This window comes from Mustela lutreola, chromosome 1 (assembly GCF_030435805.1).
Source record: "Mustela lutreola isolate mMusLut2 chromosome 1, mMusLut2.pri, whole genome shotgun sequence".
In the NCBI taxonomy this organism is placed as follows: Eukaryota; Metazoa; Chordata; class Mammalia; order Carnivora; family Mustelidae; genus Mustela; species Mustela lutreola.
The window spans coordinates 271,510,225-271,530,358 of record NC_081290.1 but is presented as its reverse complement, the minus strand read 5'-3'; the positions used below and the strand labels follow the sequence as shown (position 1 = coordinate 271,530,358).

The 20,134-nt window shown below is 40.2% G+C and overlaps 1 protein-coding gene across 20 annotated transcripts in view; it reads left to right on the top strand.

Moving 5' to 3' along the window:
• Positions 1-20,134, top strand: part of PHF21A (PHD finger protein 21A) — a 192,731-nt gene that overhangs the window by 157,817 nt on the left and 14,780 nt on the right. For 16 of the 20 annotated variants that reach the window (XM_059140834.1, XM_059140814.1, XM_059140818.1 and 13 more), the window contains 4 exons: positions 13,453-13,551; positions 16,196-16,247; positions 16,996-17,075; positions 17,548-17,608. In XM_059140834.1, coding sequence (XP_058996817.1) covers positions 13,453-13,551; positions 16,196-16,247; positions 16,996-17,075; positions 17,548-17,608 — 292 coding nt within the window. Of the gene's footprint in view, positions 1-13,452; positions 13,552-16,195; positions 16,248-16,995; positions 17,076-17,547; positions 17,609-20,082; positions 20,106-20,134 lie in introns of all 20 variants that reach the window. The other 4 variants (XM_059140867.1, XM_059140839.1, XM_059140858.1 and 1 more) reach the window with 1 other exon arrangement.

Sequence of the window (20,134 nt, the reverse complement as noted above, 5' to 3'; positions counted from 1 at the left end):
TTTTTCACTGTATAAGGGACACTGGTCTGTGCTTTCTATTTTGGGCATGTCTTTGACTTTGGTGTCAAGGTAATACTGGCTTCATAGAACAAGTTAGGAAATGTTAATTCTTTAAATATGTGATAGAATTCATCAGTGAAGCTGTCTGATTCTGGACTTTTGGGGGAGGATTTTAATTACTATTTCAGTTTCTTTACCTGTTACAAGTCTGTTGAGATTCTCCATTTCTTCTTGAGTCAGTTTTGGTAATTTGTATGTTTGTAACAATTTGCCCATTACACCTATATTATTTAATTTGTTGGTAATTCTTCAGTGTACTCTCCTCTACTCCTTTTTATTTCTATAAGATTGGTAGTAATGTCCCCACTTCTACTTAGGATTTTTATGATTTGTGTCTTGTCTCTTTTTTTTTTTCCTTAGAGTGTCCAGCTAAAGGCTTCTCAATTTTGTTATCTTTTTGAAGAATCAACTTTTGGTTTCATTAATTCTGTTGTTTTTCTGTTCTCCGTTTCATTTATTTCTACTCTAACTTTTATTATTTTCTTTGTTCTGCTAGCTTTGGGTTTAAGTTCTCCTTTTTCTATTTTCTTAAAAGTTTTTCTAGTTCTTTAAGGTTTAAAGTGAGGTTATTGACTTAAGATCTTTCTTATTTTTTAAGGTAAACTGTTAGAGCTACAAATTTCCTCCTGAGTACTACTTTCACTACATCACATCAGTTTTGGTATATTGAGTTTTCATTTGTATTCCTCTTAAAGTATTTCCCAAATTCTCTGGCTGTTTCTTCTTTGACCCATTGGTTGTTCAAGAGTGTGTTGTTTAAGGCTCAGTGAGTTAAGTTTCTGCCTTCGGCTCAGGTTACGATCTCAGGGTCCTGGTATCGAGCCCCACATCGGGCTCTCTGCTCGGCAGGAGCTTGCTTCCCCCCTCTCTCCGCCCGCCTCTCTGCCTACTTGGTGATCTCTTTCTGTCAAATAAATAAATAAAATCTTTAAAAAAAAAAAAGAGTGCGTTGTTTAGGTTCCACATATATTAAGTTTTCCAGTTTTCCTTTATCACTGATTTGTAGCTTCTTTATGTCGTGGTCAGAGAAGATACTTTGTATTATTTAAGTATTTTAATATTTGTTAGGATTTGTTTTGTGGCCTAAAACATGATCTGACCTAGAGAATGTTCATATTTACTTGAGAATGTATGTTCTATTGTTGTTGAATAAACTCTTCTTTATATGTCTGTTAGATCTAGTTGGTTTACAGTGTTGTTCAAGTCCTCTGTTTCCTTACTGATCTTTTTTTTTTTTTTTTTAAAGATTTTATTTATTTGACAGACCGCGAGAGAGGGAACACAAGCACAGGGAGTGGGAAAGGGGAAAACAGGCATCCTGCAGAGCAGGGAGCCCAATGCAGGGCTTGAACCCTGGGATCATGACCTGAGCAGAAGGCAGATGCTTAACGACTGAGCCACCCAAGCGCCCCTGATCTTTTTTTTAATAAAGATTTTATTTATTTAAATATTTGAGAGAGAGCAGGAGGAGTAGAGAGAGAGGGAGAAGCAGACTCCCCACTGAGCAGAGGGAGCCCATTGCGGGGCTCAGTCGCAGGACCCTGAAATCATGACCTAAGCTGAAGTTAGTTGCTTAACTGACTGAGACACCACGGCACCCCTCCTTACTGATCTTTTATCTACATGTTCCTTCCATTCTTTAAAGCGAAGCATGAAAGTCTCCAATTATTATTATAAAAATTTTATTTCTTCATTCAGTTCTGTCAATTTTTGCTTCATATATGTGAGAATCTGTTGTTTGGTGCATATATATTTAAAATTGTCTTATCTTCTTCATGAATTACCCTTTTATCAATGTATAATGACCTTCCTTGTCTCCTGTAACAATTCTTGAGTCAAAGTGAGTTTTGTCTGATACTAGTAGAGCCATCCCTGGACTCTTTTGGTTACTATTTGCATGGAGTATCTTTTTCATTCTTTGACTTTCAACCTGTTTGTATCTTTGGCTCTAAGATGAATCTATTGTAGACTGTGTATATTTCAGATCTTTTTTTTTTTTTTATCCATTCTGTCACTCTGTCTTTTAATTGGTGGGTTTAACCCAGTTACATTTAAAGTGATTGCTGATAACAAAGGACTTAAGCCATTTTGCTGTTTGTTTTCTGCATGTCTTATGTCTTCTTTGTTCTTGGTTTCTCTAATACTGCCTTCTGTTATGTTTGGTTTTTCTTTCTAGTGCACACTTTTGATGCCCTCATTTCCTTTTCTGTATATATTTCAGTTACTTTCTTAGTGGTTACCATGGGGATTACAGTTAACATTCATAAATTTTTAACAACTGAATTGATACCAGCTCAGCTTTAATAATATACAAAAACATTGTTCCTATCCCAGAACCCTGAGATCATGACCTGATCCAAAGGCAGAGGCTTAACTCACTGAGCCACCCAGATGCCCTACAAAGAGAAAAATCTTAAAAGCAGCAAGACATGCCTCTCTGCCTACTTGTGATCTCTGTCAAATAAATAAAATCTCTTAAAAAAAAAAAAAAAGGACAGCAAGACATAAGTGATATATTACATAGAAGAGGTCCTCAATATGGTTAGCAGCCAACCTCAAGCTCTGCCCCCACTTTACGTTGTTATTGTCACAAATTATATCTCTATACATTATATGCTCACTAATATAGATTTATGTATTTCTCTCTTAAATCCCGTAGGAAACAAAAGAGAAGTTAGAAATCAAAGATACAATAATATTAGATTCTACTTTTACCTGTGTAGTTTCCTTTACTGTAATTCTTATTTCTTTGTATGGCTTTAAGTTACTATCTGGTATCTTTTTATTTCAGCCTGAAGAACTCCCTTCAACATTCCTTTTAGGTCAGATCTACTAGCAATGAACTTCCTTGGCTTTTTGCAGGATATAGCATTCTTGGTTGATAGTGATTTTCTCTCAGCACTTTTAATATATAATCCTGCTACCTCTGGTCTCTGGTCTCTGGGAAGAGGTTGGCTGCTAACCATATTGAGGACCTCTTCTATGTAATATATCACTTATGTCTTGCTGCCCTTTTTTTTTTTTTTAAAGAGATTTTATTTATTTATTTGATAGAGATCACAAGTAGGCAGAGAGGCATGTCTTGCTGCTTTTAAGATTTTTCTCTTTGTAGGGCACCTGGGTGGCTCAGTGAGTTAAGCCTCTGCCTTTGGATCAGGTCATGATCTCAGGGTTCTGGGATGGAGCCCCGCATTGGGCTCTCTGCTCAGCAGGGAGCCTGCTTCCCCCTCTCTCTCTGCCTGCTGCTCTGCCTACTTGTGACCTCTCTCTGTCAAATAAATAAATAAAAATCTAAAAAATAAAAAAGATTCTCTCTTTGCCTTAGCTTTTGACAGTGTGACTACAAAGTGTCTCACTGTGGATCTCATTTATTTATTTTCAATTTCTTTTTTTTTTTTGGCAACACAGATTTTTTTAAATTATAAGATTATTATTATTTAAAGATTTTATTGATTTATTTGAGAAAATGAGAGTGCACAAGTGTGGTGGGGAGGAGCAGAGGGAGAGGGAGAAGCAGACCCCCCACTGAGCAGAGAGCTTGCTGTGGGGCTCAATCCCAAGACCCTTGGGATCATGACCTGAACCTAACACAGATGCTTAACCAACTGACCGACCCAAGTTCCCCTATTTTATTATTTTTTAAGTTTTTATTTTAATTTCTGTTAATTACCATACAGTGTTATATTAGTTTTAGGAGTACAAAATAGTGATTTAGCAGTTCCACACACCACCTGATGCTCATCACAAGTACAGTTCTTAATCCCCTTCACCTATTTAACTCATCCCCCACCACTCTGCCCTCTGGTAACCATCAGTTTATTTGCTAAAATTAAGAGTTTATTTCTTCATTTGTCTTTCTCTCTCTTTTTTTTTCCCCCTTTGCTCATTTGTTTTGTTTCTTAAATGCCACATATGAGTGAAGGCATGTGGTATTTGTCTTTCTCGGACTTGTTTTATTTAGCGTTATATTCTCTAGATCCATCCATGTCATCGAAAATGGCAAGATATTGTTCTTTTTTTGTGGCTGAATAATATTCCATTGTGTATATATAAACCACACTTCTTTATCCATTCATCCAACAGAGGGGTGCATGTATCCCTTTGTGTTTCTTGGGTAAATACCCAGCAATGAGATTGCTGGATCATAGGGTAGCTCTGTTTTTAACTTTCTGAGGAAACTCCATATTGTTTTCCAGAGTGGCTGTACCAGTTTGCATTCCCACCAATAGTGCAAGAATGTTCCTTTTTCTCCCCATCCTCATCAACACTTGTTCCTTGCATTTCTGATGTTAGCCATTCTGACAGGTGTGAAGCGATATCTCATTGTAGTTTTGATTTGTGTTTCCCTGATGATAAGTAATGATGAACATCTTTTCATGTATCTCTTGACTGTCTGGATGTCATCTTTGGCAAAATGTCTGTTTATGTCTTCTGCCCATTTTTAAATTGGATTATTTGGTTTTTGGATGTTGAGTTTTGTAAATTCTTTATGTATCTTGGCTACTAACCCTTTAGCAGATACGTCTTTTGCAAATAGTGAAAGTTTCGCTTTTTCCCTAACCATTTGAATGACTTTTCTTTGTGTTGTCTGATTGATGTGGCTAGGGCTTCCAGTATAATGTTGAGTAAAAGTGGTGAGAGTAGACATCCTTATCTTGTTCCTGACCCTAGGAGAAAAGCTCTCAGTTTTTCTCCATTGAGGATGGTGTTAGCTGTGGGTTTTTTATATATGGCCTTTATTATGTTGAGGTATGTTCTCTCTAAGCCTACTTTGTTGAGGGTTTTTATTGTGAAAGGATGTTGTTGTACTTTGTCAAATGCTTTTTCTGTGTCTATCAAAATGATCATATGGTTCTTATCCTTTCTCACTGATATGATGTATCACATTAATTGATTTGTGAATATTGAACCACCCTCGCAAGTCAGGAATAAGTCCCACTAGTCATGGTGGTGAATGATTTTTTTAAGTGTATTATTCAAATTGGTTTCCTAGTATTTTGTTGAGGATTTTTGCATTCATGTTCATCACAGATACTGGTCTTTAGTTCTCTTTTTAAGTGGTGTCTTTATTCAGTTTTGGTATCAGGAGAATGCCAGCCTCATTGAATGAATTTGGAAGTTTTCCTTCCTTTTCTATGTTTTGGAATATTTTGAGAAGAAGAGGTATTAACTCTTCTTTAAAGTTTGATAGAATTTGCCTGTGAAGCCATCTGGTCCTAGACTTTTGTTTATTGGAAGTTTTTTCATTACTGATTCGGTTTCTTTGATGTTTATTGGTCTGTTCAAGTTTTCTGTTTCTTCCTGTTTCACTTTTTGTAATTTATATGTTTCTAGGAATTTATCTACTTCCAGATTGTCCAGTATGTTGGCATATAGTTTTTCATAATATTCTCTTATAATTGTTTGTATTTCTTTGATTTGGGTAGTTACTTCTCTTCTTCCATTCGTGATTTCACTTATTTGGGTCCTTTCTCTTTTTTTTCTTGATAAGTCTGGCTTGCTTCCCCCCAGCCCCCTCCCAAAGAACCAACTCTGTTCTGTTCTATTGTTCTATTCTGATCTGTTCAATTGTTATTTTAGTTTCTATATCACGTATTTCTGCTCTTTTCTTTATCACTTATTTCTGCTCTGTCTTTATTATTCCTTCCTTCTGCTGATTTTAGGTTTTGTTTGCTCTCTTTTTCTAGCTCCTTTTGGTGTTTAGGCATAGTTGTTTATTTGAGATTTTTCTTACTCCTTGAGGTAGGCCTATATTGCTATATTCTTCCCTCTTAGAACCACTTTTGCTGCATCCCAGAGGTTTTAGAATGTTATGTTTTCATTTTAATTGCTTTCCATGTCCTTTTTTGTTTCTTCCTTTAGTTCCTGGTTGACCCATTCATCGTTTAGTAGCATGTTATTTAATCTCCATGATTTTGTGGTCTTTCCAGATTGCGGCTGACTTTTAATTTCTTAGCACTGTGGTCAGAAAAGGTGCATGGTATGACTTCAGTCTTCCTGAATTTGTTGAGGCTTGTGTTGTAGGCTAATATGTAATCTGTTCTGGAGAAAGATTTGTGTGCACTTGAAAAAAATGTGTGTTCTACTGTTTTAGGGTGAAATGTTCTGAATCTATCTATTGAATCCATCTGTTCCAGTGTGTTGTTCAAAGCCACTGTTTCCTTGTTGATTTTCTGTTTGGATGATCTGCCCATCAATGTAAGTGACATGTTAAAGTCCCCTATGACTGTTGTATTATTATTGATTAGTTCATTTATGTTTGTTACACACTGTTTTATGTATTTGGGCGCTCCTGTGTTGGGTGCATAAATATTTACAGTTGTTCTATCTTCTTGTTGGATTGTCCCCTTTATTATTATATGTGTCCTTCTTTGTCTCTTATTACAGACTTTGTCTTAAAGTCTTTTATCTGGGGCACCGGTGGCTCAGTAAGGTAAGCATCCAATTCTTGGTTTTAGCTCAGGTTATGATCTCAGGATTGTGAGACTGAGCCCCACATCAGGTGCGGCACTGGATGTGAAACCTGCTTAGGATTCTCTCTTTCCCTCTCCCTCTGCCCTTCCACCACATGTGCACAGTCACACACTCTCTCACTTTCCCTCTCAAATAAATCTTTAAAGTCTTTTTTATGATATAAGTATTGCTACTCTGGCTTTCTTTTGAAAGGTATTTCTCCATGACCTCATTTTCAATCTGTAGGTGTCTTTAGGTCTAAAATGAGTGTCTGGTATACAGCATACAGATGGGTCTTGGTTTTTTTTTAATCCACCCTCTCACCCTATGTCTTTGATTGGACACTTTTGTCTATTTATGTACAAAGTAATTATTGCTGTATTTTAATTGCCACTGTATCCCTTGTTTTGTGTTTTTTTCTGAGAATTTTCTCTGATCCCCTCTCGTCTTTGTTTTGCTGATTTTCTTTAGTGATATATTTGGATTTCTTTTTCTTTTTTCTTTGCATATTTATTTTGGTTTTTGATACATGGTTACCATTAGGTTTGTATATAACATCTTACGCATATAGTAGTCTGTATATTAAGTTGAAGATTGTTCAAGTTTGAGCCCATTCTTTTCTTCTCCCCCCCCCATGTTTTAGGTATATGGTATATTTTATATCTTTTTGTGTGTGTGAGTTCCTTGACTTCTTTTACAGAAGTATTCACTTTTACTGCTTTCGCATTTCCTGTCTCTATTACTGTCACTTTTGGTCTCTCCCTTCCACTTGAAGAGTCCCCTTTAATATTTCTTACAGCGCTGCTTTAGGGTCATGAACTCCTTTAGTTTTTGTTTGCCTGGGGAAGTCTTTATCTCCTTCTATTCTGAATGGTAGTCTTGCAGGATAGAGTATTCTTAACTGCAGATTTTTGCCTTTCAGCACTTTGAATATATCATGCCACCGCCCCCGGCTTGCAAAGTTTCCGTTGAAAATCTCTTGCTAGACTTATGAGTTTTCCCGCATAAGTTACTGACTTCTTTTTGTCTTGCTATTTTTAAATTTTTTTCCTTGTCACTATATTTTGCCAGTTTAAATCCAGTATACCGGGACGCCTGGGTGGCTCAGTTGGTTAAGCAGCTGCCTTCGGCTCAGGTCATGATCCCAGCGTCCTGGGATCGAGTCCCACATCGGGCTCCTTGCTCCACAGGGAGCCTGCTTCTCCCTCTGACTCTTCCTTCCACTCTGTCTACCTGTGCTCGCTCTCACTCACTCTCTCTCTGACAAATAAATAAATAAAATCTTTTAAAAAAAAAAAATAAATAAATCCAGTATACCTTAGTGTGGGTCTGCTTTTGTTGACTTTGATGGGAGTTCTCTGCCTCCTGGATCTGGATATCTGTTTCCTTCCCCAGATTAAGAAGGTTTGCAAATATTTTTTCTTCTAATACATTTTCTGCCTCCTTTTCTCTTTCTCTTCTTTTTCTGGGACTTATATAATACAGATTATTATATTTGATGGAGTCACTGAGTTCCATAAGCATATTCTCATTTTGTATAATTCTTTTTTCTTTCTTTTGTTCACCTTGATTACTTTCCATTGCTCTGTGTTATAGATCACTAATTTATTCCTCTGCTTCTTCCATCCTGTTATTATCCTATCAAACACATTTCTCATTTTATTTATTGAGCACTTTATCTCTGCTATATTATTCCTTATCCCTGTGTTAAGGGTCTCACTCATGTATTCCACTCTTTTATCAAATCCATTGTGTATCCTTATGCTTTAAATTCTCTATCAGCCATGTTACTTATATCTGTTTTACTTAGATCTCAGGCTCTGGCCTTGTCCTGTTCTTTCATCTGGGATGGATAAATGTCTGTCATCTCCTTTTGTCTGCCCCCGTGTGTCTGTTTCTGTGTGTTAAGAAAGTCCACTGTTTCTTCTTTTCTTGCAAGTAGTGACTTTATGAAGAAGAGTTCCTGGAGTGCCCTGCAGTGCAGTGTCTCCTGTTCCCGGAGACTGGCACTTCGGGAGAGTATCCTAGGTATTGCTTTTGCCCTGCTCTTGAGCCTGAATCACATTTCCTTTCAGTGGAGTCATCTGCCCTGACTCTCTGCCTCTTTGGGGCTGTGCTTGCTTTCTGTGGTGTTCCTGGGATCCAGGCAGGCTAACTCTGAGGGGTCGTGCCCACTGGGGAACTTTTGAGTGTGGGGGTAGCACAACTTGCCCTGGGCCACTCGTCCTATGATGAGTTTCCTGAAGTGCTGTGGGTGGCCAGTAGAGTGGGCTAAGTGTGGCTGGGCCTGGTGCAGAACTAAGGGACCACAGGATGCACGCTGCATGCAGTGGCTGGACCAGGCATGCACACTAACAGAATCTACTGTGAGCCCATGGCTGAGGCTAGCAGGTCCTCTAGAGAACTTGTGGGTGTGGTGCCCTGCGAGCTGGTTTGGTAGCAAGCATCTGTGCAGCACTGTCTCCTGCAGGTTTATGCTTAGAGGAAGGATGGGGGAGGTGGAAGATGGCACCTGCTTAGCTCCTTTGTTTTTAGAGAAGTCCCCCAACATGCTACAACATCAGTATGAATGGATCTGTCTCCCATTTGACCCCAGTGTTGTGCAAATTGCCATTTTTATGTTGCCTGTTGGCTCAGGTTGCTCTCCCTTTAAGGGTGTTGACCCAGCTATCACTCACCTTCCTGGCTTGCTCAGTGCTGAGTCAGCTGACTTTTAAAGTTCCAGCCTCCAAGTCCCACTGGTTTAAAAAATGTACGGAATTCAGCCCCATTTTTTTTTTTTTAAGATTTTATTTATTTATTTGACAGAGAGAGAGAGATGACATGTAGGCAGAGAGGCAGGTAGAGAGAGAGGGGGAAGCAGGCTCCCCGCTGAGCAGAGAGCCCGATTTGGGGCTCAATCCCAGAACTGTGAGATCATGACCTGAGCCGAAGGCAGAGGCTTTAACCCACTGAGCCACCCAGGTGCCCCCAGCCCCATTTTTGAAGCCAAACATTATGGGGCTCAGTCTTACCCCAGTTGAGCTCCCTGGTGTGAAGGCACATTGCTCTGCCATCTCCATGCACACAGCTCTCTCCCATCTGCAGGCAGCCTCCATCCACCTTTCGGAATTTCCTAACCTTTTAGATCCTGCTTCTTCTGTATATTTAGTTATGGAGTTTGTCCTGCCAGTCTTCTGATTGCTCTCTGGTTTATTGACTTGGGTATGGTTGATACCTAGTTGTAAATGTAGGGACAGGGAGAACTCTGGGTCCTTCTACTCTGCCATCTTCCCCCAGACCGTGAATCTTTTTTAGTTTATTCTATATGGATGTCAGTGAGCTTCTTGGATGTGTAGATTCCTGTCTTTAATCAAATTTGGGAAGTTTTGAGCAGTTATTCCTTCAAATATTGTTTCTGCTTCTCTCTGTCTCTGCTCTCCCCATGGGAGTCCATAATGCATGTGTTGATAATGCCCCACAGGGCCCTTAGGCTCTGTTTATTTTTCTTCATGTTTTTCCTTTCTGTCCCTCAAACTGGATAGTTTCAGTTGTCCTGTCTTGAGTTCACTGATTCTTTCTTTTGCCTGAATCCTTCTAGTGAATGTTTCATTTAAGCTTTTATACTTTTCAGCTCCAGTGTTTCTGTTTGGTTCTTTTCAGTAATTTCTGTCTCTTTTATTGATCATCTGTTTTTGCTGGGAAATTGTTCCCTTGGTTTCTTTCAGTTCTTTGTCCATGATTTCTGTTAGTTCTTTGAGAATATTTAAGTCTTCCTCTAGAGAGTCCGAGAGTCTAGGTTTCCTTAAGGCCAGTTTCTCTTGATTTCTTTTTTTCCTCCAAATGGACCATACTTTCCTGTTTCTTTGTATGCCTTCCAATTTTTTGTTAAACTGTTCATCTTGAAATTCCAGTGGGATAATTCTGGAAATTAGATTCTCCTCCCACCACAGATTTTGCTGTTATTGATTGTTATTGATTGTTTAGTGCCTTTTCCAACTGTATTTCTTATCATGGATAGTCTCTAAATTCTCTGTTATGTTGTCTTCAGTCAACTCGTGACCTGACAGATTTCCTTAAACAACTGGAGCCAAAAAGACCAAATAATGATGATGATGAAAATAACAACAACAACAACAACAACTAAATTTAAAAAGAAACTTTCCTATCTTTACAGATTGGCTCTGAGCAGGAGTACTTACTTCTTCAATGCTAAGCCAGGCTGTCTCTAACTCTGCCTTAGCCTTCACCTCTTTCTTGGACAGAATTCAGAGATCAGCCAGAGGTATAAGCCTAGGGTTCTCTCATCTGAGCACACATCCAGCCCTGGGAATATGCAGTGCACTCTGGATTCCCCAGTATACGTGATACCCCTTCAAAGCCCTTACTATTAAGAGAATCTTCCTCCTCAGCCTCCTTCTTCCGAGGCCTTTGGGTCTATCTGCCGTATACTCCATTCACCATCCCTTACACCAGGTGATTAGGTAGCATGGCCTTAGATGCTTTCATCAGATGCCACCCCAAAAGGCACTTTTAGCCTAAGATGGGCAAAACAAAGGTCAGGCTTGCCAGTCCTCAGGGAACCCCCCCAAACAGGTCAAAGTGCACAACAAGCTTTGAGAACAAGGTCCATGTTGGATCCTATAGCACCAGCAAGCCACACTAGGAACACAGGGTGCTGTCCCCAAAGTCTCAGCCCCAAAGCTGTGCAGTGGGGTTTGTATGTAGGTAAGGAAAAATGCTTTCTTAGGGAAATTTACCAGCCTCTTTCTTCACTGAGTGTCCCCCTGGTTACTATAAGGTTTTTATTAGATTCCAGAATTCTAAAAAGTTGATTCTGTTTTTGCCAGCTTAATGATTGCTCCAGTGGAAGAACTAATTCTTAGAGCTCCCTGTTCTGCCATTTCTGTCACTCCCCCAACCCTAAAGTTTTGCATTTGTTTTAAGCAGCTTAAAACAACAAGTATTTATTATCCCATTTAGCTTGTGAGGGTCAGGAATCCACTTGCATCCTAGCTAGGTGCTTCTGGCTCAGCATCCCTCCCAAGTTTGCATTTAGACAAGTTGGCCAGGGCTCACCTCCTCTCAAGGCTCAGCTGGAACTGGATAATTCACTTCCAAACTCAGTTGTGTGGCTGTCAGCAGACTTCACTCTGGCTGCTGGCGGAGGAGGTACGATTCCTCACCACACAGACCTCTGCATAGTGCTGCTCACAGCATGGCCTGGTTTCCCCCAGAGCAACAGCTCCGTGAGAGAAAGAGATCTCCCCGGTGTTTTGATTGTTTTATTTATTTATTTTTGGGTGCTTTTTGTGATCTTTATCCAACCCTCAGATAATTGCACTCCTTTTGAGTGAGAGAGAAAATCTGAACCCTGGATAATTTCTTAGTGGAGAGGAATTGGTTTGTCCTTCCCCAGAGGCATTACCACTATGTGTGTTCCTCAGCCCTCAAGATGGAACCAAGAGACCCTAAGGAACCTCACATAGCCTCGGAGGAGCAGCAGACCCTTGCAGTTGACCTCTTATCCCCCCTCCCTCAGACCCCTGCCCTTCCTCCCTCAGAAAGCCATGAAAATAAGCTTTCTGGACACCCAGGGCCTTAAAGATGACACTATAAACTGCTTCCCCATTGTGTCCCCTTGTAGTATGTTCAGTGGTTTGTTTTATGGAGGAAATGTGTCCTTTTAGGTTAAAAAATGTATGTGAGAGGTGAAGTGAGTGATTCTTGTAGAAGGGATGGTACTAGGCACAGAGGACTGCAAACCTGTGTAGAATAATGCCTGCTTTCAAGTAGTTTATCATATACAGGAGGAAATAGGACAGGAAAGTGATGAAAAATAGAATATCAGGCAGCATTTGTGCCTCAGTATTGATAAGGCAGATGCTGACATTCTCCGAAAGTAATAATATGAGAAGCAGAAGGAGAATACGGAAGTGGCTAGGAAAGAAAGTGAAAGATCTTTGTGATCGTATTTGTCTTTCAGATCTGGTTGCATATTTCACAACATAATGATTTTTGAAAACTTTTGATTGTCCTGCTTACAGGACCGAAGCTTCTTCCTCATGAGTGATCAGTTTCATTCTCGTTTATTTTGTTCCTTGCTGCCATACAGAAAGACAATTAGCATCCACATTTTTTTTAATTTGAAAAAGTAAATTAGGTTCATGTTCGCAGTTTTATATCCACTGTTCTGATATCATTTCAGTATTTACAGAAGGGTTCATAAAATGAATAAGCCATTGAGTCATAATAAGAATAGTAATGCAAGCCCAGTCTACCAATTTGCTAGCTGCCATTTGTGCTTAAAAATGATAATGCTACTGATGTTCTTCTGTTTGAATGGATGCATCTGGAAGACAAGGTTGGGGATAATCAGAGGTCAGCCTCTTGCAAGATGACCTTTCCTTGGCAAGTGCATCTCTCCTCTAATGAATGATACAGGCAGGTGTTAAATATCCCAAGCGAGGGTAGTTCTGCATCTTCTCTTAGGTTATGATTGGAATTGGAAATAGGACAAAGTGTATGTAAGATTTTTTTTTTTTACATTCAGATCTTAAGCATGCTATGGACTGGAGTTTGACCCACATGTAATAAGAAAACTGGAAAACTGTTCCTATATCCTAATATACAGTGAAATCAGAGCAGCCTATACTCATTTTTATACATTGGAATTAAACTGTGGATTTTTCTTTTTGTCTAGATTTAGACTGTTGTAGTTATATCCACAACGAATCTACTCTGTCTTCATATCTACTCTAGTTATACAATTTAATTATTTCAACTGGGGCCGTACATCTTATTTTTCCCCTTCCAAAGTGTAATCCATATTACCTCCTTTATTAATATGTTTCCAATTTGAGAATATTCTTTTTTTTCTTTTGGCTACAGTGAAACTGTGTTTTCATTTTTTTGAATAAAAAATGAATTCTGAATTTTCATTTAATTTTCCTTCCCTAGACAATTAAATCCCACACAGAAACAGATGAGAAACAAACAGAGAGCCGTACCATCACTCCACCTGCTGCACCCAAACCAAAACGGGAGGAGAACCCTCAGGTAGGCTCAGCCCTCCAAAGGCATGGTTCAGTCATGAGACGTGACTTATTCTCAACGAACTTACAAACTTGAAATGTAAGATTAATGATAAATTTCCCTCATGATAATTATATTTTGTCTCCGCCAACATTTCTAAGAGGTCTATCCAGTTCACTCGGCTAAGGTCTATTTATGTTATTGATTATAGTTGTTATATGTGCATTTTTGTTTCTACCATTGTATTGCACCAGATTCCCAAGTCCCAAATGAATCAGTAGCCCAAAAGTTGTTCATTGAAGCATAAAAGTAGGGATGAAAATAGTAACATCTGTACTATAACTTAGGATAGAGTTACAAACTTACATAGCCAGCAGGACTGGTACAATACACAATGTAAATTTGTGTGTCCCCTTAGACAAGAGAATTTTTTAGTTTGGCTCATGGATAAGCAGCTCTGAAAGAAAAATGTGGACAGGTAATATGATGATAAAAATCTGATAGTTGGATTTTATTAGACCAGCAATCTATTTCCTTCTGTCCTCTGTGCATTCTTTTTAATGAAACCATGTCAAATAGTGGCATGAAGCCATCAAAACTTCATGTCTTTTTTTTTTTTTAAGAGATGATTTATTAAGTTAAGCCAGATCAGGTTTTTCTAAAACAAGTATAAATTATAATTCTGATATGAAATGGATTTGTTTTTTTTAAATATATTTTAAAGTTTTTATTATAATTCCAGTTGGTTAACATACACTGTTATATTAGTTTCATTTCTTTCTTTCTTTCTTTTTTTTTTTTAAGATTTTATTTATTTATTTGACAGAAAGAGACACAGCAAGAGAGGGAACACAAGCAGGGGGAGTGGGAGAGGGAGAAGCAGGCTTCCCGCAGAGCAGGGAGCCTGAACTGGGGCTCAATTCTGGGATCATGACCTGAGCCAAAAGTAGACACTTAATGACTGACCCACCCAGGCACCCCTGAAATGGATTTATTTTTAATTTATCTGTAAAGAAGGGACCAAAACTTGAACTAGAAAGAAGTACTAGTGATGCAAATTGCTGAAGAACTTACGAAGTTATCCACAAAATTACCAAAGGAAAAGGATATCTTATATTGGTAGCCCAGTGTGGGCAAGCGAGCACCACTACCATGTAGAGTGGTAGATAATTCACCTTTGAATTGGACAGAATCACTGCCTAAAAGAGAATAAATTAGTTTTTGGTACACGTGTGATGCATACATGAGGCAGAAGTTCTTGACAACTTTTTATTCTCTTTATCACTGAAAATCTGTACCAGAGGAGAGATTTTTTTACTTTTTTCTTTTTTTTTTTTTGGTGAGCTCAAAGTAGACTGGCAAAGATGAGTTGTTTGTGACTACCCAAGAGGAGTACTGCCACTTGATTAAAAGAAGGTGCATCTGGATGTCAAACCACATGCTGCTCTACAGAGAACAGCTGGTAGACAGCCTTCTTATCTTGATCAGGTTGTGAAGAATAGTGAAAAGCAGGAATGTAGTTCATTGGCAATCACCGAGTGTATGCCATTTCAACGTGCAATGTGGAAAATGGGCAGCAGGTCTAAAAGTGCTTTTCCTTACCGAAGTATGCTGGTGGTCAGGGGGATAGGCTCCCACCTAAGTTTTTGAAATAAGAAATAAAATAAAAACATTTCTTCAGAACTCTGAGCATACCAGTAAAGAACACTTCTGTTTTCTTAAGTGGCTTGTTCAGGGACTGTTTCTTCCTAAAATACTCAGTATCTTAAACAGCTTGAATCTCTCACTTCAGGCCAAAATACCGTGGTATTGAATGTTGAGGGTAAGCTGTCGGGATTTTTAAAGACCAAACGGTGATACAAACAATTCCACAGGACTATGTCCTAACAGTTGATGCTATTCTTTTTTGATAATAATCAGTGAGATAAGTTGGTGATCTGTTGTTTGGCATATTTAGCAGCCACGTGCAAATGAAAACATACTTTTCAGACCACATGTGACTGCTGAGCAAAATAGGAATCAGTTTGTTGCTCTCTCCAACTCTAAGCATCTAATGTTCCAGCTTTGGGATTCAGTTTTCTAATCAGTGGAACTTCTGATGGAGCCCTAAGTGGTCTCCAAAGAGGGATTCCTCCATAATTTTTGGGTCCATGTTTGATTTTAAAACCATAGTATTAAGCAGAACCATCAGCTGTTGTTCCTAAAACTCATTCAGCTTTGAGCTAGCATTGTCCCATCATTGGTAGTAAAAATGTAAGAAACCTGGCCTGCTATGACAAGTGAAGTACTTAGAACTTGGAGCTTGTTGTATGGGAGGCTCTTTGTTGTAACCTCTACATGTTTTCTGAGTATGAAATTCTCTTCCCTGTCAGAGGATTTTTCTGGAAAAAAAAAAAAAAAAAAATTAGGGCACTCAAAGATGCTGATTTCTGTCATTGAGAAAGAAAGTAGAAGATGCAAGCCACAGTCCTTCTTTTGTGATCCCTTTGAGACCAGAAAGCCTCCACAGTGACTCTGGAAGGTGTCTGTTCTTTGGTCTTCTCAACCTGGCCTCCTTCCTTCACGTGACCAGCCCATTGGGCTGGCTTTGCCGAGGAGTCTAACTAGGAACATGCAGTTGGCTTTGTGAGAACCCAAACTGAAGTACATTCTTGTTTCTCTGGCACAGAAACTTGCCTTCATGGTGTCTCTAGGATTGGTAACACATGACCATCTAGAAGGTAAGAGAAGATATGGTGCTGCCTTGCTTGTGGCCCAGAGCTTTGTTCTTGGAAATGGTGTTGAATTTATTGTTAGAACGTAGAACACTGGAACACCAGTAGTGTATGATCAGCTAGTGTGGACTTTCTTTCCTTTGGAGTCAAACTTGCCTTTCCTCTAACTTCATCCCCTCCCCCCCCCACCGTTGGCATCCACACTGCTGTCCAAGGGAGACGCCCAGCTGCCTGTATTAAACCGACTGCTGTTCCCTTTAGAGGAACTCTTTTTTCCCCTGACAGCACGAAGTATCAAATGCCCCTCTGACAAATCTTTGTGTTTTTCAATCACTCTGGGTTATCCAAATCTTAAGAAGTTACAAAGCTACACCTGTCCTAGTTATCTAACTCAAGAATGGTGAACTATGGTCAGTCTAGGTTTGTGGATAGAGTTCATCCACACCTATATTCCAGTGAACTAAAAGTAGGCAAGGACAGCTTGTTTTTTTATAAGTGTAATCTGCTGTTCAGCTCTGGGTCACAGAGAGCCACCCTGTGGGACAGCATGGTCTTGCTTTCTGAGAGGTGAGAATAGATGGTCCCATGCCTTTGTTCCCAGCAGTGTGCTTGCCTCTGCTCAGGCTGCGGTGACACAAGAGAGATGTGCCCCCGTTTCTCATTTGTCATGGGAAAACCAAAAGATAAACAATGAAGTTCAGTTTTTGAGGTTCTCTATACCTCCCTTCTAATTCAAACCTTTTGCTTTCCCAAGAAATCCAAAGCAAGAGGCAAGAGCGAAAAAGAAGAACGACGGCAAATCCAGTGTACAGCGGAGCCGTCTTTGAGCCGGAGGTATTCCTGGCCAGAACTTGGCCCTCCCCTCTCTGTTCTAGTTTTATTTATGATTTTTTCCATCTTCTCCCATCTGAAAAACCTGCTGAAGAACAGTACCCTGATTATACTTGGCCAGCTTTGTGAAATGATGGGTTTTTCTCGGGCCAATCATACTGTTTCATTTATATCATTCACTGCTTTCCCCTTCGTTTTTTCCCTAAGTTGGAGGAAATACAAACCTACCTTAAAAATTTAACTCATCATGGCTTAAACACAGCTGTCATCCGAAGCAGATGCAGACCTCTCTGGAATATTCTATTCTCTCAGAGCCAAGTAGATATACTAAAGCCCATTAGCCCTGAGACCTTGGGTGACTCGCACTCACTCGCTGGCGTGTTGGCAGGCGTGCTGTGCGCAGCCATAGCTTATACCGGTATTGGTAGGAACCATGCTATTCAGCTAGTTACCTTTCCTTCTTCAATCCTCAAAGCGTAAGAAGAGCGCAGTCACATACCTGAACAGTACAATGCATCCTGGGACCCGGAAGAGAGGTGAGTACCTTTTTGGAGCTCTCCCTCGCTGTTGCTTCTGCTTTCTGTGTCGTGTTTCTTCCCCCTCCTTCCTCCCCTTGTCCTAGAGCCTGACTCCTAAATCCCTGGAACATAGTTTTGTTGTTGTTGTTCTCTGAAAATGGGGGGAGAAGAGAGGGAAACTTCTCCTTAGAGTTCTGTATATTGAACCGCAAGCTGCCTTTCCTAGGATTCTGGCAAAGCTGACTCAAGGAAATGGCTTAATACAGCATTTCTGCCCCAGGCCCATCAGGCTGTCCATGAATAGCACAGTGAACAGAACATTGTGTGAAAGGAAGCATTTTAGCATCATTGAGCAGAGCAGAGCACTGCTGTTGCCAAGGTGTTCTTAGTAGTGTTGAAGTCGTCCTTCTGCCAGCAAGACCAGAGCATGACGCGGGTCTCTGTGAGCCGCAGGCTTTCCAGGAAGGAAAGACATAGCCACACTGAGGACTTAGAATCTGTGAGTTGAAGACATCTCCAGCTAAGGAAGAGTAGGTCATGGTCAAAACAGGCTCCCTGAAGTAGAAGTTCCTAAAGAGCCCCATCCCATATTTCAGGCCTGACGTGGCGTTGGCGCCCCTTCCTTGTGGGCAGGGCAGAGGCAGCAGCCTTCCATGCAGGTCTGAGTAGGTCTTAATAGCTCTGGGTTTGAGCTCATAAACAAGGTTCTGAAATTGTTCCTTGATGTCAGTAATACATCCCAAGGTCCCTTTCTCCACATGATAATGTGTCCCTGAATTATAGTTCCAAGCTGGAAAGGTTGCAGAGTGAGTGGAGTAGCATACTAATTTTTGCATAAGCACACACTGTCTCAGAGCTCTTGGAAGCCTAGGAGGTCATCCTGACCCTTTTCTTTTGTCTGCCTTAGGCAGGGCTACAACTGTACCATTACCACCTCCTCACCAGACCGGATCGCATACCCACCTGCAGCAACCCGTTCTAATGGTTCATTACCTACCTGTCCTCTAGGTGGCCGCAGATATTTCCATGAGAAATCCTAAGTCGTTCCTTCCTATTGATTCCTGGGACACAGTAACCAGTGTTGTGGGTTACTTTTTGTTGTTTTGTTTTTGGTAATTTTTAGTGACCTCTGACCCAGTTCTCAGAAAGGAGCCCCCCAGTCAGAAGCCACAGTTAATTGGTGTGCTGGTGGGGAGTATCTGCTAAGAGGACAGGGTTAAAGGAGCCAGAAAGACCTTGGCCTCACTTGCCAAGGTCAGAGGATGAAAGCCTGTATTCACAATGCCTAAATGTGCCTTCTGCGGGTAAACAAAGAGCATTCATCTTTCACTTCCCCTTTGGGCAGCCCTAAATTCCCTAGAAAAGACAAACTTGTATGTTCTGTTTGTACTGCAGACATTGTCAGTTTAACACAGATAGGTAAGATTTGTGTAATGTCTGACAGAATCATGACTCTTGTGCATAATCCTGATATAAATTATAACTGTTGGCAAAGTTGTGAGCCCCTGTACCTTTCATCAGTGCTCGTAGGCAATTGTGTGCCTCTCTAGCTTTTTTTTTTTCCCTTTGCTGTGCTGAACATATACTTTTGATCACTCAAAGCTTAAAAGCTTTGATCCTGGTCCTTCTGACAAGGACCCTGGCTTAGGTGTATCATAAGCAGCAGTGGTTGAACAGTATTGCCACACCTGTCAGGGTCCATTCATAGATCCTCTGTAGCCATGGGGCTTGATTCCCAGGGCTCTTCCTCCAGCCAGTCTTCTAGTGGCATTACTGATGGGCTGGGCCTTCTCTGAGATTTGCTGACAGGCCCCAGTCTTTAGATATGGAGTTTACCAGAGTGTTTGAGACGGAAGCGGGGAGACAGTTGTTGAGCAACTGCGGAGGGGGTCTGACTCCAGACATACTTAAAATCACTGTTAAGATCAGATCATCCTTTTAGTTCTCAGATTCCAGCTAGTCCCAGGACATATTTCTGTCTAGCTCGATCAGCAAGGGGTAAGAATAGTTAACTTGAATTTTGCCTCCTCAATGTGCCTTCCTCCATCCTCACAAGCAGTGAAATGACCAAAATATAGATAGGAGAGAAAAGGAAAAAGCAGAGATCCTAAATAAACCCATTTGTGGGAACAGGGACTCATTACTGATTGCAAGGATGATGGTTAACAGAGAAACTTTAGAGAACAGTATGTAGAAGTGGTGGAAAAACAAACTCCTGTTCCTAGCCGTGGCCCCTATGGAGCTTCGGCGTCTTATTCTCACCCTAGAAATCTCAAATCATAATAATCCAAGCGTGTCACCATGATCCACCCAAGGCCAGGCCCTTTGACATGACGCAGCCCTCCTGTCATTCTCTAAGGCTCTCTTATCCTCCTTTCTTTTGAGACTCATGCAGTTGTTTCTAATGACATTTAAATCTTTGCTTCTCTTCCTCTCTTTGAGACTGTTGTATTAACCTTCTGTCTGCTACCTCACTTCCTTTTCCATGCTAGCCAATGAGGAACACTGGCCAAAGGTATGTAAGATCATTTTTCCCCCTTTCTT